Source organism: Chiloscyllium plagiosum, unplaced genomic scaffold, assembly GCF_037043375.1.
Source record: "Chiloscyllium plagiosum isolate Xiang-an unplaced genomic scaffold, Cpla_swu_hap1 HiC_scaffold_13, whole genome shotgun sequence".
In the NCBI taxonomy this organism is placed as follows: domain Eukaryota; kingdom Metazoa; phylum Chordata; class Chondrichthyes; order Orectolobiformes; family Hemiscylliidae; genus Chiloscyllium; species Chiloscyllium plagiosum.
Genome location: NW_028270151.1, coordinates 16,133,899 through 16,151,456, shown reverse-complemented (window position 1 = coordinate 16,151,456; position 17,558 = coordinate 16,133,899). Strand labels below are relative to the sequence as shown.

General features: G+C 44.1%; 1 protein-coding gene and 1 long non-coding RNA gene across 2 annotated transcripts in view; one reads left to right on the top strand and one right to left on the bottom strand.

Annotated features, from left to right (window-relative positions):
• Positions 1-1,591, bottom strand: part of aadac (arylacetamide deacetylase) — a 65,105-nt gene extending 63,514 nt beyond the window's left edge. Inside the window, exon 1 of the mRNA XM_043702721.2 lies at positions 1,182-1,591. Within this exon, the coding sequence (XP_043558656.2) occupies positions 1,182-1,319 (138 nt within the window). The 5' untranslated portion in view covers positions 1,320-1,591. The remainder of the gene's footprint in view (positions 1-1,181) is intronic.
• A 5,081-nt stretch (positions 1,592-6,672) lies between these two features.
• LOC148148252 (uncharacterized) lies at positions 6,673-16,898 on the top strand. The gene is made up of 3 exons (XR_015759003.1): positions 6,673-6,999; positions 16,362-16,483; positions 16,628-16,898. It is a non-coding gene; the product is annotated as an uncharacterized LOC148148252 (long non-coding RNA).
• Positions 16,899-17,558: the final 660 nt, after the last annotated feature.

The window sequence follows — 17,558 nt, the reverse complement described above, 5'->3', positions numbered from 1 at the left end:
ATAAAAGATTAACAGGGTAAAAACAAGGACTGCAGATGCTGGAAACCAGATTCTAGAGTGAAGTAGTGCTGGAAAAACACAGCAGGTCAGGCAGCATTGGATGCTGCCTGAACTGCTGTGCTTTTCCAGCACCACCCTAATCTAAAAGAGTAACAGCTCAGGCTAAAATGAGAATCCTTTCAGACTGTCACATTCAGATTACTGAACTATTCTGGATAGGAGAGGAATTGGGGGATGTTAATAGACTCAGTGGTTAGCACTGCTGCCTCCCAGCACCAGGGACCTGGGTTTGATTCCAGCCTGGGGCAACTGTGTGGAGTTTGCATGTTCTCCCAGTGTCTGTGTGGCTTTGCTCCTACAGTCCAAAAATGTGTGGGTTAGGTGGACTGGCCATGCCAAGTTGCCCATAGTGTCCAGGGTTGTGCAGGCTAGCGGATTAGGGATGGAAAGTGCAGGGTTACATAGGTAAGGGAGTGGGTGCAGGCAGGATGCTGGTTGCAGTGTTGGTATGAAGGCTATGGGCCGAATGGCCTGTTTTCACGCTGTAGGGATTCTCAGATCAGAGACAAGCTGACGTATTGAGGGCGTTTTCAATTAATTAAATGCAGGCATGAACACATTCGAGATTAACACATCCCTGAAGACTGCTGACAAATCTTGGACACATTAAGCACTTATTTCTTATTATTTCTGTCATCTACACACATATTAAAATATGCTATTTTAAGCTCATAACAAAACAAATACCACACCACCCGGCTAAATTCCTCGCTATTCAAATCCCATTCCATTTCAGAAAATAAAACGAAAACGGTCCTTGCATTGCCATTCACAAAGATTAAAAAGGAACACTTTACTAATTCCTAACGAGGGGAAGGTTGCAAACAAGAGATGCTAACATTGTCCTTGGGCATTAGCTGTGAGAGTTTATTTTAACAAAAGGTATTAGGGCAAAATATTTCTAATTTCCGTGGGGCATATTTTTTAAGCATATTCGCCCCCCACCCCCCAAAAGCTCTGATCATTTTACACCACATCACGTTTTGCTTTAGGTTCTGTCGAGAGCTATCACCTTCTGAAAACTTTATCCAGGTTACACGATGCCAGAGCATCAAAACACAGGGAAAGGCTACAAGGAGCGAGTCATAGCTGCAGAGACATTTGTCAATAGTGGCACATACCAGGTGTCCCAAACTTCGGAAGCAAGCATCGACCAGCATCAACTTCCACCTCTCGCCCAGTGCCTCCGGGAGAGGGGTGTAGATGTAGTGGGCGAGCAGCGCACTGCTCAAGGCGATCGCGACCAGCTTGCTCCCCATGGCCAGGAGTCTCCGTGCAGCCTCTCGATCAACCGGAATTTACACCGAATCAGTGCTCAATGTATCATCGAGCTGCCGCAAGGACGTGCTAAACTTTCCAGAGCGTTGTTAAATAGATATGGCAACACGTGCTGTCATCAGCTGATTGCTTGATTCAAATCATTGTTCTGATCCCAAGGAGAGGCGGTTGCTTCCTTGCTGCTTATCTGATCTTCTCTTGGGATTCACTCGCAATCTCGAGGCACTTTAAAGGCAGCTGCTTTTACTCAGCAACATGGCCAGTCGTGAGCCTTCTTAGCAGCGGCTTTAGCTAATCTAATCCAGAGAATAGTGGAGCTCAGTATCACAGAGAGGCTGGGGAAGACAAAAGAGATTTGTATTTTTCAGATTTTAGAGGAAGATGGCATTGAGCCAGAGGGTGAGCCATGAGCATATTGGATGGTGGATGGTGGAGTCGCCTCAAAAGGTTCAAATGACCTCTGTGGTTCGTGGCTTTAATTGATGCAGTCAGAAGTCATCCAGGTTATAATGAAATAAATAAGTAACATTCTTTGTACAGATTTGGTTTATGAAAGGAGTGTCAGTTAGTAGATTAGATTAGATTAGATTACGTTACTGTGTGGAAACAGGCTCTTCGGCCCAACAAGTCCACATCGACCCGCTGAAGCGCAACCCACCCATACCCCAACGTATTACCCCTTACCTAACACTACGGGCAATTTAGCATAGCCAATTCACCTGACCTGCACATCTTTGGACTGTGGGAGGAAACCGGAGCACCCGGAGGAAACCCATGCAGACACAGGGAGAACGTGCAAACTCCACACAGTCAGTCGCCTGAGGCGGGAATTGAACCCGGGTCTCTGGCGCTGTGAGGCAGCAGTGCTAACTACTGTGCCACCGTGCCGTCCTAGATCTTTAAATAAAAATTTGGTGAGAAGTGGAAAATTCATTTATTTCAAAAGACCTGTTGGATGATAGCCTGGTGTTGTGTCACTTTGCCCACCCCAGCCCAACACTGGCATCTCCACATCCACTCCCTGGCATCTGACTCATTTAAAGTATTGCATATTACTGACCTGTCCAGGAGATCTCCTTCAAAGATTGACAGGGATCAATCGTACATATGGATGCAATTCACTTGAACTGCTTGAGGGATGCAATGTAATAATTTGACTGAACAGAATGATACGTTCCCTGTGGTGATTGGAACCGTGTGGATCTTGATGACTATGAGATCCTTGATTGGGGTTGTTAATCTGGGCTAATCAGAAGGCCTGACTGACCAAGATAAACAGGCGATTATTCCCTCCAACTCTATTTTGATTTAGTCCCTACCCTCCCCTTCACTGTTTTTGATCACACAGCACTGCCCTTTGATGTGAAGGGCAGTGCTTGTCACTGGCCACCCGGGTGTTTTCCTATCTTCCTGGTGGTGGAAATTGAATAAAGATTCGTGCACTTTGTGTCTTCCACTGTGTCTCACACCTGCACACACACACCATGGGTGCTGGGGAAAAAATAAGCACTACCGCACTTAGGTGGTAGTGTGGGGGTTAAATAAATAAATAAATAAATAAATAAATTTTAAAAAAAATAAAAAAATAAACAGGCGATTATTCCCTCCAACTCTATTTTGATTTAGTCCCTACCCTCCCCTTCACTGTTTTTGATCACACAGCACTGCCCTTTGATGTGAAGGGCAGTGCTTGTCACTGGCCACTCGGGTGTTTTCCTATCTTCCTGGTGGTGGAATTTGAATAAAGATTCGTGCACTTTGTGTCTTCCACTGCGTCTCACACCTGCACACACACACCATGGGTGCTGGGGATAAAATAAGCACTACCGCACTTAGGTGGTAGTGTGGGGGTTAAATAAATAAATAAATAAATAAATAAATTTTAAAAAAAATAAAAAAATAAACAGGCGATTATTCCCTCCAACTCTATTTTGATTTAGTCCCTACCCTCCCCTTCACTGTTTTTGATCACACAGCACTGCCCTTTGATGTGAAGGGCAGTGCTTGTCACTGGCCACCCGGGTGTTTTCCTATCTTCCTGGTGGTGGAATTTGAATAAAGATTCGTGCACTTTGTGTCTTCCACTGCGTCTCACACCTGCACACACACACCATGGGTGCTGGGGATAAAATAAGCACTACTGCACTTAGGTGGTAGTGTGGGGGTTAAAATTTAAAAAAAAAAGAAAAAAAAAATGGTGTCTCTACCGCAGTTAAGCAGTAGTGTGGGAGGAAAAAAGAAGTAAAATGGTGTCTCTACCGCAGTTAAGCAGTAGTGTGGGAGGAAAAAAGAAGAAAAAAAATAAATAGAAGTGTTAGAGACTCTGGAAAAAAAAGGAAAAAAAAACAGTGTCAGACATCTTGCTCACTCAGAGCTGCCTCGAGGGAACTGGGTGTGTGTGTGTGCGCGTGTGCGTGTGCGCGCAAGGACTCTCCTCCTTGAAGGTGTCAGGGGGGAAGGGGACTGTCTTTGGACCAGCTGCCCCACAAGAAAATAAATAAATAAATAAACAGGCGATTATTCCCTCCAACTCTATTTTGATTTAGTCCCTACCCTCCCCTTCACTGTTTTTGATCACACAGCACTGCCCTTTGATTTGAAGGGCACTGCTTGTCACTGGCCACTCGGGTGTTTTCCTATCTTCCTGGTGGTGGAAATTGAATAAAGATTGGTGCACTTTGTGTCTTTCACTGTGTCTCACACCTGCACACACACACACCATGGGTGCTGGGGATAAAATAAGCACTACCGCACTTAGGTGGTAGTGTGGGATAAAAAAAAAGAAAATAAACAGGCGATTATTCCCTCCAACTCTATTTTGATTTAGTCCCTACCATCCCCTTCACTGTTTTGATCACACAGCACTGCCCTTTGATGTGAAGGGCAGTGTTTGTCACTGGCCACCCGGGTGTTTTCCTATCTTCCTGGTGGTGGAATTTGAATAAAGATTCGTGCACTTTGTGTCTTTCACTGTGTCTCACACCTGCACACACACACACCATGGGTGCTGGGGATAAAATAAGCACTACCGCACTTACGTGGTAGTGTGGGGGTTAAATTATAAAAGGAAAAAAAAAAGGAGAAAAAAGAAAAAAAAAGGAAGCATGTAAAAAATAAAAAATAAACAGGCGATTATTCCCTCCAACTCTATTTTGATTTAGTCCCTACCCTCCCCTTCACTGTTTTTGATCACACAGCACTGCCCTTTGATGTGAAGGGCAGTGCTTGTCACTGGCCACCCGGGTGTTTTCCTATCTTCCTGGTGGTGGAAATTGAATAAAGATTGGTGCACTTTGTGTCTTTCACTGTGTCTCACACCTGCACACACACACCATGGGTGCTGGGGGAAAAAAAAAACAGGTGTGCTTGCCCTTTGAGGTGAAGGGCAGTGTTTGTCACTGGCCACCCGGGTGTTTTCCTATCTTCCTGGTGGTGGAAATTGAATAAAAAATTCGTGCACTTTGTGTCCTTCACTGTGTTTCACAAGTATACACACACACCATGGGTGCTGGGGAAAAATAAACACTACCGCACTTAGGTGGTAGTGTGGGGGTTTTAAAAAAAGAGAAATAAATAAATAAATAAACAGGAGTGTTTAAATAAAAGGGCGGAAAAAAAGAAAAACAGGTGTGCTTGCCCTTTGAAAAGAAAAATAAATAAATAAACAGGCGATTATACCCTCCAACTCTATTTTGATTTAGTCCCTACCCTCCCCTTCACTGTTTTGATCACACAGCACTGCCCTTTGATGTGAAGGGCAGTGTTTGTCACTGGCCACCCGGGTGTTTTCCTATCTTTCTGGTGGTGGAAATTGAATAAAGATTCGTGCACTTTGTGTCTTTCACTGTGTCTCACACCTGCACACACACACCATGGGTGCTGGGGTAAAATAAGCACTTACTGCACTTAGGTAGTAGTGTGGGGGTTTTAAAAAAAAACAAACAAAAAAATACAAGAAAAAAGAAAAAAAATTTAAAAAAACAGGTGATTATTCCCTCCAACTCTATTTTGATTTAGTCCCTACCCTCCCCTTCACTGTTTTTGATCACACAGCACTGCCCTTTGATTTGAAGGGCACTGCTTGTCACTGGCCACTCGGGTGTTTTCCTATCTTCCTGGTGGTGGAAATTGAATAAAGATTCGTGCACTTTGTGTCTGTCACTGTGTCTCACACCTGCACACACACACCATGGGTGATGAGGAAATAATAAGCACTACCGCACTTAGGCGGTAGTGTGGGGGTTAACGAAAGAAAAAAGAAAAAATAAATAAACAGGAGATTTTGGGCAAAAAAAAATAAACAGGCGATTATTCCCTCCAACTCTATTTTGATTTAGTCCCTACCCTCCCCTTCACTGTTTTTGATCACACAGCACTGCCCTTTGATGTGAAGGGCACTGCTTGTCACTGGCCACCCGGGTGTTTTCCTATCTTCCTGGTGGTGGAAATTGAATAAAGATTCGTGCACTTTGTGTCTTTCACTGTGTCTCACACCTGCACACACACACCATGAGTGCTGGGGAAAAAATAAGCACTACCGCACTTAGGTGGTAGTGTGAGGGTTAAATTATAAAGAAAATATAAGCACTACCACAGTTAGGCGATAGTGTGGCAAAGAAAAGACAGAAGAAGAAAAAATAATAAACAGGGAAAAAAGAAGAAAAAAGAAAAAGGAACAGGAGTGTCAGCCATCCTGTCACTCTGAGAGCTGCCTCTGAGGGAGCTGGATCAGTGAGGAGTAAAGGGCTCTGCTTTTTCCTGTGTTAAAAAAGGAGAGGAATCTGTAGGTGTCTTCCCATTGAGGAGGAAGAGTTTATTTTGAAGTTATTTTAATTTCTTCTTTATTGTTTATTGTGACTGGTTGTAAAAAAAACAGAAAAGAAAAAAAGAGAAAAAAAAAGGGGATTAATGGGCACTTTGAGAAGTGCACTGCTTGTCACTGGCCACTCAGGTATTTCCTTTCTTCTTGGTGGTGGAATATAAATGAAGATTTACACACTTGCTGTTTTTCACTGTGTCTGACACTTGCCCACACATGACATGGAAGAAATGGAGAAAAAGTACAGGAGTGTCAGACATCCTGTTCACTCTGCAAATAAAGGGATTTGGCATCGCTTTTCTGTGGCCTGACTCTGAGCTGGCTGGACTGCAGTCAATGTGTTACTGCTGCTGTTGGTTTCTGTTTGTTTTTGGGAGAAACCAGATTCCTGAACTGCATGAATCATATAGCCAGTTTGTTACCTGGTATTCCTGTTTTATTGAGGACTGATTTCTAAACTGCCTGATTTACAAGTCAATGTGTTTCTGCTGTGACTCAGTTCTCATTAGTCTTTTTTCACTGGCTGGTTACAGCCGTGTGTTACTCTTTTCTCTTTTACTTTGAGAAAAGGACAATGTTGATTCTGAGGCAGGGCTTAACTCTTACACTCTGGTTTTCTTTCTTTTTTATATGTTGTTTTCTTTTTTTTTGGTGTTTGGGCTTAGCCCCTGTGGGAAAATGCACCTGCCCAGATGAACCATTCCTGTGGATAGGCCTGGCCCTTTGTTGGTGGACCAGGCCTCTGTAAAGACTGAACATGTGTGTGTGTGCTGGGAGTTGAGCATTTGCTGTGTTCTGGAGTTCGGGTGTGGTCTCTGCCTTTGAGAGCGGACCAAATCAATGTGAGTTACCTGCGTCTTCATAATGTACTGTGTCCCTGTGAGTGGGCCTGGTTCCCTGTGGATAAACCAGGCCTCTGTGGAAGCTGAACACTTGTGTGTGTGCTGTGGGGTGTGTATTTGATGCCTTCAGGAGTGGACTCTGCATGCTGGAGTGGATTCTGCCTTTGGTTATGGACTCTATCTCTGACAATGCATTTTGCGTACTGGAGTGCTCTCTGTTCCTGGGAATGGACTTTGCATTTTGAAGAGAACTGTTTATCATAATGGACTCTGTATACCAGAAAGGACTCTGTTTGTTGGTAATTGACTGCATCTTACTTGTTGGGGTTATCACCTGCATTTCTTGTGTGTCCCTGGGTCTGACAGGCCTTACTGTAAGCTGGGAGGCTCATAGGTCGTCCTGAAAGCTGTCACCCTGAAAACCGGAGGGTGGCTAGGCCATTCTGATAACCGGAAGGTGGGTAGGCTGCCCCGAGTGCTAGAATGTAGGTAGGCTGTTCTGAGTGCTGTCATCCCCAGAAGGGATAATCAGGATGGGCTGTCCTAGAGGTGGTCGGAAGGTGTGTCAGAGCGGCTGAGAGCCAGAAGGTGCATAGGGGCAGGCTGAGATCTGGAAAGCTTGTGGGCTGCCCTGCACACTGTCGTCCCAGGGAAAGGGACAGACTGTCCTAAGATGGGTGGCCAGAAGGGGTATGGGGGCGGACCGAGAGCTGGAAAGGGCATGGGGTGGGCTGCCTTAGAGTGGCTGGAAGATGGGAGGGATGGGTGGGTTGCTAGAGGGGTGGGGGTGTATTCTATGCACTTTTTAAAATCTAATTCGACTGTCTTTGTATTTGTTATTGCTTTGTGATGACAAAGTGGGATTTGAGGTGTGTCCTCATTTCCCTGAAAACTGGTTGAATGATCAGGTTTGGGGCCTGGCTTTGCTGCTCCTCTCCCTTGTAAAATGTGAACTGTTTTATAAACTGTATTGATTGATTAAAAAAAAATTAACAGCCGGGAGAAATAAACAAGAGATTTAGAATCTCCTCTGTTCAGTGGACTGACTTGAGCTGGCTGGCCACAGCCAGTGTGTACGGTTTCTATTTTTGGGGGGAAACCTGCTTCCTGAACTGGCTGATCCACACAGTCAATATGTTACTGATGTAATTCAGCCCTCATTAGGGAACTGTTGTTTCACTGGCTGGTTATATCCCATGTGTTACTGTTTTCTTTTACTTTGAGTAAAGGACCATACTGATTTTGTGGCAGGGCTTAGTCCTTGCACTCTGGTTTTCTTTCTTTTGTGCATGTGTTTTCACTTTTTTGGTGTTTAGACTGAGCCTCTGTGATTAAAATGCACCTTTCCAGGTGAACTGTTCCTGTGGGTAGGCCTGGCCCTCTGAATGGACTAGGCCTCTGTAAAGACTGAACAGCTATGCTCTGGGAGGTGAGCATTTGCTGCATCCTGGAGGGGACCCCTGCCTTGTGAGTTAACTGCACCTTTCACAATGAACTGTGTTCCGGTGAGTGGGCCTGGTTCTCTGTGGATAGACCAGGCCTGCATGAAGACTGAACACCTGTGTGTGCTGTGGTGCATTTGCTACCTTCAGTTGTGGACTCTATTTCTGACAATGCACTCTGCATTCTGGGGTAGACTCCATTCCTGGGAATGGACTCCACATTTTAAAGAGAATTGTTTATGGGGATGGACTGCGCACCAGAAGGAACTCTGTTTGTTAGTAATTGACTTTGACTTGCTGTTTGTTGGGTTTACCTCCTGCACTGTCTTGTATGTCCCTGGGCCTGCAGGCCTCACTGTGAGCTGTCAGACTCATAGATCGGCCTGAAAGCTGTCACACTGAGGCTGGAGGGTGGGTAGGTCATTCTGCCGACCAGAAGGTGGGTAGGCTGCCCTGAAAGCTGGAAGATGGGTAGGCCACTTTGATTCCAGTCGCCCCAAAAGCCGGAAGGTGGGTAGGCCATTCTGAGCGCAGTTGTCCCAAGAAGGGGTAGCTGGGATGGGCTGTTCTGGAGATGGCTGGAAGATGTGTCAGGGCAGTCCACAGGCCGTATGGTATGTAGGGGCAGACTGAGAGCCGGAAGGTGGGTAGGCCTTCCTCTGCGCTGTCACCCTGGGCAGATACCGGGGCGGGTTGTCTGAGAGTGTCCGGAAGGTGCGAAAGGAAAATAGTAAATAGGGGATTTAGAATCTCCTCAGTTCGGGGGACTGACTCCGAGCTGGCTGGCCATAGCCAGTGTGTTACGGTTCTTTTTTTTTATTAAAAAGAGAATTTAAGAAATATGTAACCATTGACAACCCAACTGCCAGACCAGAAGCCCCTATTCCAGTGTGTGGATATGAACTGGTGGAGGTACTCGAGATGGTTCCTCCTCACAATGAGGAACCTCCTATCAGGAGTCTTCAACTTTGTGCTGCACCCCAACCTGAAAGGCCTATGGCAGCTGACAGATACAGATTAGAATTGCTAATGAGAGGTCTGAGTCATCATTCCCCAGAGCACCACTTTTCAGCCAATATCAGAACAGCATGGAGAAATGCTTTCTGCCGTGTAATGGTGTATATGTTTCATTGTGTCGCCACGTAATTGGAGGATGGGACCCCACCACCATCTCTCCACACCAATGCAGAAAGCCAGCTGATCTCTCCATTGCCTCCTGATGCACAGATGTCATTGTGCTGGTGACTGGTGGGCTACCTCCAATTTTCAGGCTCGCCGTGTTCTCTCTTCTCAAAGGCTGGAAATACAATATCAGCAGGGGATCATAGTGAGGGATACTGCAATAAACTGAGGGTTGGAGTGAATGGCTTTGGGTCAGATGGAGTATGAGGAGGTAGCTTGAGAAAGAGGGATGGGTGTACCTGTTGATGTGGCTAGTGAGGTACAGGCTGGGGAAGCCAGAGTGAGAGGTTCGAACTTGGGTATGTCAAGCCCCTCACGATTCCTGGTCCTGATCAGATCATGAAACCTTTTGCAGCACTATATCCATATTCCTGCTGCACATCACCACAGCCAGTTCCAGCTCTGTGCCCATGATTTCAGCCCATGGGGCACTTATGACCTACAGTCTGAATATCATGAAGAAACAAATATTGCCCATTAGCCTGCTATCTGTTAAGCCGTTGACTTTCTTTCAACTGTTTTTTAACATTTTCTTTTCTGGCCTTGCAATGTCCCTTTAAATATCAAATCGAAACAGGCAAGCAATCAAACATCATTATGCTGATTGCTCTAATTGTAGTGATTGTAATGAAGTTAGCCCCAGCTGGAAAAAGAGTATGAGTCAAGTGTGGTGCTGGAAAGGCACAACAGGTCAGGCAGCATCCAAGGAGCAGGAGATTCGACATTTCGATCATATGTTCTTCAGGAATGTGGGGGTCCCAAGGGGGCTGAGATAAGTGGGAGTGGGGTGGGACTGGGGTGAAGGTAGCTGGGAATGTGATAGGTTGAGGTGGGTGGTGACGGTGATAGGGTGGAGCGGATAGGTGGGAAGGATGACGGGCAGGTAGAACCGTTCAAGACTGCGCTAAGTTGGAGAGTTGGATCTGGGATAAGGTGGTGGTGGTGGGGGGGCAAATGAGGAAACTAGTGAAGTCCCATGTGGTTGGAGGGTCCCAGGGTAGAAGATGAGGCATTCTTCTTCAGTTGTCAGGTGATTAGAATTTGGCGGTGGAGGAGGCCCAGGATTTGCATGTCCTTAGAGGAATGGGCGGGGGAGTTGAAGTGCTCGGCCACAGGCCGGTGGGGTTCTTTAGTGCGTGTGTCCCAGAAATGTTCTCTGAAACATTCTGCAAATTAGCGTCCTGCCTCTCAGCACCGCCCTCTTGAACTGTCCCACCTATCAATCTTCCTTCCTACCTATCCGCACCACCCTCTGTTCCAACCTATCACCATCACCTCCCAGCTTCACCTACCTATTGCATTCCCAGCTACTTTCCCCCAGCCCCAACCCCCTCCCATTTATCTCTTAGCCCCCTTGGTAGGGGGTGGGGGGGGGCATCTTCCTGATGAAGAGCCCATGCTCGAAACGCAACTCTCCTGCTCCTCAGATGCCGACTGACCGGCTGTGCTTTTCCAGCACCACAGTTTTTGACCCTGATCTCCAGCATCTGCAGTCCTCACTTTCTCCCAACATAGAGTATGAGTTCCCCGATCAGGCTGTTAATCTGGTCCAATCAGGGAGCCCTGACTGACTTAAAAAGGTTGAGTTTCAGGGATACTGACTCTGATGTCTGACTCTGAATGAGGCGGTAGTGTCCTCAAGGACAGTTTATTTGTAAATGAAAGGTGACTTGGTGACAGGGTATCAGCCTCTATGGAGTTATTTCACTAATTGATCAGATGAAAATATTGGGACTGTTTTCAAAAACTATATGGCTGAAACTTCACAATTTCCAATATTGATGACCTCCCAACTGAAAATGGTGTGGCGCGAGGTAAATGTAATATTAATACTGTGTTCAGTTGTATTGGTAACTGTCCCTAATGTTTCCTTTGACTTAATGTCAAATCTTCTTTGATAACACTCATGGGACGTTTCACTGGGTTAAAGGCACTATATAAATGCAAGCTGTTGTTGATATTGCATTTACATTGCCAATGAAAGGCTTGAACTTGAGCAGTTTGCACGGTTATGAGAAAATGTAGGGATCACACTATCAGTTCCTGGAACACTGTATTCAATTATCTCTCTCCACATTCAATCTCAGCATAACTCCGAGCCATTACATTTGTAATTTATTTCCAAGTTATGCATACTGCAGCGGGATCCAAGGTCTAGCTGAATTTTAATTCAATGTCAGAAACCACAACCGACACAACTTCTGATTCCCTGGCTGAAAGTCAGAACACTCCCAAAAAGGGCTAGAATTAGCACAGGATTAATTACTAATGTGGGTAGTCACTACGAATCTAACACAGCATTGCAGAAATATATTGTTTATTTTGTGAGGCTTTTCTACTGTTGGAGAGCAGGTTAATCGTAAAATGACAGCTCACAGTAATTTGTCTTTTCTGTATACCTGACAGCATTCATTATTACAAGTACAGACTTGCCAAATACAAATAGTTTGCAGAAGCAAAATACTGTGGTTGCTGTAATAATCAACCGGTCTGTCAGGATCTGGGGCAAGCAAAACAGGTCAGAGGTGTGACACATCATGTCTGGTTGTAATGAAAGATCACAGACAGGAACAGATGACTTGCAGTTGGCTTGCTGTTATTGGCCTCCAAATTAAGTTCCAGTTTTTTTTAAAATATTGCACTTGAGTGTGAGTTCACACTAATGTGGTGTCTGTTAGACCATTCACACAGAAGTAGGCCATTCAGCCCATCCAGTCTGCTCCACCATTCAATGAGATCATGGCTGATCTGGCAATCCTCAACTGCACTTTACTACTTTTTCTCATAACCCTTGATTCCCTTAATGGTTAAAAACTATCTCTCTCAGTCTTAAATACATTTAACGACCCAGCCGCTACAGCCCTCTGTGGGAAAGAATTTCACAGATTCAATTCACTTTGAGAAAAGAAGTTGCTCCTCCGCTCTGCCTCAGACGTGTGACATCTTATTTTGAGATTATGCTCTCTGATTCTAAACTGTCTCACAGTGGGAAACAACTTTTCTGCATCTATCCTGTCAAGTCCCCTAAGAAACATGTCTGTTTCAATAAGGTTGCCTCTCATGCTTCTAAATTCTTCTGTATTCTTCCAAATTCCAATGAATACAGGCCTATCCTACTCAACCTCTCTCTTATAATATAATCCTTTATTGCCTTATAACAGCCTTGTGACCATTCTCTGGGCTGTCTCCAATTCTAGTGTATCTTTCCATTGATAAGGGAACCAAAACTGTTCAGTTTTTCAGCTGTGATTTGACTAGTGCCTTGTATATTTAAACAAAACCTCCCACTATTACATTTCATTCCCATTTGAATAAAGGCTAACATTCCATTTGCCTTCCTGATTACCTGCTGAACTCAGATGCTAGCTTTTTGTGATTCATGGACAAGGGCATGCAAATCCCTTTATTCACGAGCTGTCTGCAGTCTTTCTTCATTTAAATAATATTTCACTCTTCTATTCATCCTGCCAAAGTGCAGGACCTCACGTTTTCAAACGTCATATTCCATTTGCCAAATCTTTGCCCATTTATTTTGCCCACTATCTATAGCCTTCAGCAGACTCTGTTATTCTCACTACTTTACTTCCTACCTATTTCTGTGTTATTCCCCAAACTTGTCCACAGATCATTGACTTCCTCATCTTTGCCATGAATATATATTGTAAATAATTGTGGCCCCATCACTGAAACCTGTGTCACACCACTAGTTACTGCTTGCCACTTGAAAATGTCCCTCTCATTTCAATATTCTGTCTTCTGGATGTAGGTTTGCTCGCTGAGCTGGAAGATGCATTTTCAGATTTTTCATTACCATACTAGGTAACATCTTCAGTGAGCCTCCGAACGAAGCACTGTTGATGATTCCTACTTTTTATATATATGTTTGGGTTTCTTTGGGTTGGTGATGTCACATCCTATGGTGATGTCATTTCATGTTCTTTTTCATAGGGGGTGGTAAATGGAGTCCAAGTCAATGTGTTTGTTGATAGTGTCTTCTCTTCGTCTGTCTTCTATTAGTTAGCCAGTCCTCTATCCATGCTACTATCTTTGAATTTAAGCCTGTGAGCATGAATTTGCTTGAAGATTTTGGTCAGATCCAAATGTGTTACTGAATGTTCTCAGCTGAAGGTTCACAAATATTTTTGCTGAGGACTTCAGCTTCCATCATCGAGATTGCTACCTTATGATGACACCCATTTCTCCACTTGCTCAGAAACAAAGCAAACCTTAGAAATGAATAACCCTGTGCTAACCATGTCCATTGCAGGGTACATTTCAGTGACTTCTAACAACTCTTTCATGGGGCATAACAGGTCTGTCCAGAATTTATTGCCCATCCTGAATTCCTTTTGAGAAGGTGGCCGTGCACTGCTTTCTTGAGCAGCACATGTGGCGTAGGGGCACCCATAGTGTTTGCATGAGGGAGTTCCAAGATTATGATCCAGCACCACTTAAGGAACAAACGTTTACTTCAAAGTCAGGATGGTGTGAGGCTTGGAGGTGAAGGTGCATTTGGTGGTGTACGCATGCACCCATTTCTTTTCAGATGGAAGAGTTCATAGATTCGGAAGGTGTTATCTAAATAGCTTTGGTGAACTGCTGCAATGTATCTTGTACATAATACAATCGGCTTCCAGCCTGTGTAAGTGGTGATGACAGTAAATGTTAAGTGTTGTATGTCAGTCAATAGGACTAACTCGCCCTAATGGTCTTAGAGTTGTACTGCACGGAAACAGACCCTTCAGTCTAAATCATCCATGTTGACCAGATATCCTAAATTAATCCAGTCCCATTTGCCAACATTTGGCCCAAAGCCCTTCCCATTCATATACCCATCCAAATACATTTAAGATGTTGGAATTGTACCAGCGTCCATTATGTCCTCTGGCAGCTCGTTCCATACACACATAATCTTCGACTTGAAAAAGTTTCCCTTTGGAGCCCTTTTAAATCTTTCCCCTCTCACCTTAAACCTATGCCCTCCAGTTTTGGACTCCCCCACTCTCTACATTGGGAAAAAGACCTTGATTATTCACCCTAACCAAGTCATTCATGATTTTATAAACTCTTTAAGGTCTCCCCTCAGCCTCTGATATTCCAAGGAAACAACCCCAGTCTATTCAGCCTCTCCTTTATAGCTCAAAGCCTGCAACCCTGGAAATGTCTATGTGAATTTTTTTCTGAACCCATTCAAGTTTCACAATATCCTTCCAAGAGCATGGAGACCAGAAATGAATGCAGTATTCCAAAAGTGGCCTAACCGATGTACTGTACAGCTGTAACATGACATCCCAACTCCTATACTCAATGCACTGACCAATAAAGGCAAGTATACCAAACATCTTCACCACTTTATTGACCTGTGATTCCATGTTCAAGTGGCTATGAACCTGCACTTCAAGGTCTTTTTGCTTAGCAACACCCCGGCAGGGCTCTGACATTAAGTGTATAATTTCTGCCCTGATTTGCTTTACCAAAAGGCAATCCCTCACATGTATCGAAATTAAACTCCACCTGCCACCTATCAACCCATCTGATCAAGATCCTATTGTGCTCTGAAGTAACCTACTTCACTGTCCACTACATCTCCAATTTTGGCGTCACCTGCAAATGTACTAAATGTTGTTGGGACTGCACCTATCTAGGCAAGTTGAGATTATTCCATCACACTTCTGACTTGTGCCTGGTAGATAGTAGACATGCGTTGAGAAGTCAGGAAATTCCCAGCCTCGCTCCTGCTGCTGGAATCACAGTAAACATGTAGCGGGTCTGGTCATTGGTAACCTGCATGGTAAATGCAGTTGCTGATTGAGCAATGGTAATGCCACTGAATGTCAAGTGGATTCAGGTTGATTTTTTCTTGTTAGAGCTGATCTTTGCCTGGAACTGAAACATTACTTGCCACTTATCAGCTCAAGCCTGAATGCAGTTCTGGTCTTGTTACACTTGGACACAGATTGCTTCAGTATCTGTGATTCTAATGCTTCACCTCTCCCCATTTTATATCTATTGTGTTAATGGAGCTTACATCCCAGAAAATGTACACTCTAAGTGTCATGCAGCACAGAAGAGGCCCTTTAGCGCATTAAATCTGTGCTGACATTTTGATACTAATCCCTCTTCCCAGCATTTGTCCCACAGCCTTGAATATTGTGACATTTCAAGTGTTCTTCCACTTTTTAAGGAATGTGAGTGTTAAGGAAGGTATCTGGCTGTTGCCCGTCACACTTTCTCTTCTAACTTTCTTTCTTCTGTCTTTTTTGGTTAAAACATTTGCCAGGTCAGTTGGAATGGAAATTGAGAAGTGGCAGATTCAAAGAAACCATCAGTTGTAAATCACCTCCCTCCCACTAATGAAATTAAAACAATTAGTCACTCATCAGTCATTAAATCAATGGTCCAATCCACAAATGTGCATTTTCAAAACATATATTTGAAGCAGTCATCAATAAGAAAACCAGAAGAATTGTCTTTACTGGAAAGTAATAAGAATGTGGAGCTTGAGTTAAACTTATTAATGTAAATGTACTTTCGGGGACATCAAGTGCATGAGGGATTAAAGAATCGTAGAATATGCTGTTAGGTGAAGGCTTGATGGGAGAAGGGTTATGTGGAACATAAATTCTAGCATAGGGCACCTTCTGTGTTCCAAATTTTCTGTCAAATTTGACATAAATATAACCAACATTTCAATATATTTTTGAAGGTATTTATTTCTTTTATCTTTCTTGTGATTAGGGCATCACTGCTAAAGGCATCATTTGTTTCCAATCCTGAATTGCTCTGCTCGGGCGATGTCAGAGGTCAATTAAGAGTGCCATATTGTTGTGGATCTGGAGTGACATGTAGGTCCTGCTAAGGTTGGTAGATTCCCTCTATAAAGGCTGTTATTAAACAAAATGACTATTGCAATAATTGATAGTACACTAGTTTCATGGCATTATTACTAATAAAGACACGCTTTTAGTTGCATTTTTTTATTGTTTGAATTTAAACTTCACCAGCTGCAATGGTAGGATTTGAACCTGTGTCTCGAGAGAATTGGCTCCAGGTCTTTGAGTTATCAGAGTATTGGCATCATGAACTGCACTCCTAATGAAAGGTTTATGCCTGAAACGTCGATTCTCCTGTTCCTCGGATGCTGCCTGACCCGCTGTGCTTTTCCAGCACCACACTCTCGACTCTGATCGCCAACATCTGCAGTCCTCACTTTCTCCATATATGAACTGCACAGTCTGGCATTACCAAGATATTGGTATGTCACCCTGAATTATATAATGCAATTCTTCAGTCATAATTCAACTTCAGTCTTGTGATTGCTGAAATCAAACTTTTTTTTCTGACCACCACATACTTGAAGATTTGAGTTATAGGGAGAGGCTGAATTGGCTGCGGTTGTTTTCCCTGGAGCATTAGAGGCTGAGGAGTAACTTGTAGAGGTTTATAAAATCATGAGGGGCATGGATGGGGTAAATAGACAATGTCCTTTCTCTGGGATGGGTGCGTCCAGAACTAGAGGGCATAGGTTTAGAGTGAGAGGGGGAAGATTTAAAAGGCACCTAAGGGGCAATTTTTTCATGCAGAGGGCAGTGTGTGTGTGGAATGAGTTGCCTGAGGAAGTGGTGGAGGCTGGTTACAATTTCAACATTTAAAAGGCATTTGGATGGGTATAAGAATCGGAAGGGTTAAGAGGGATATGGGCCAGGTGCTGGCAAATGGGACTAAATGATGTTAGGGTATCTGGTCGGCATGGATGAGTTGGACTGAAGGGTCTGTTTCCATACTGTACATCTCTATGACTCTATGACTTGGGGCACAATTTCACAATTTGCAGATGATGCCAAATTTGGATATTACAGTGAGGACATTGGTAATAAACTTAAAATGAATATGATCAGAATGGTGGAATGGGCAGACGTACAGCAAATGAATTTA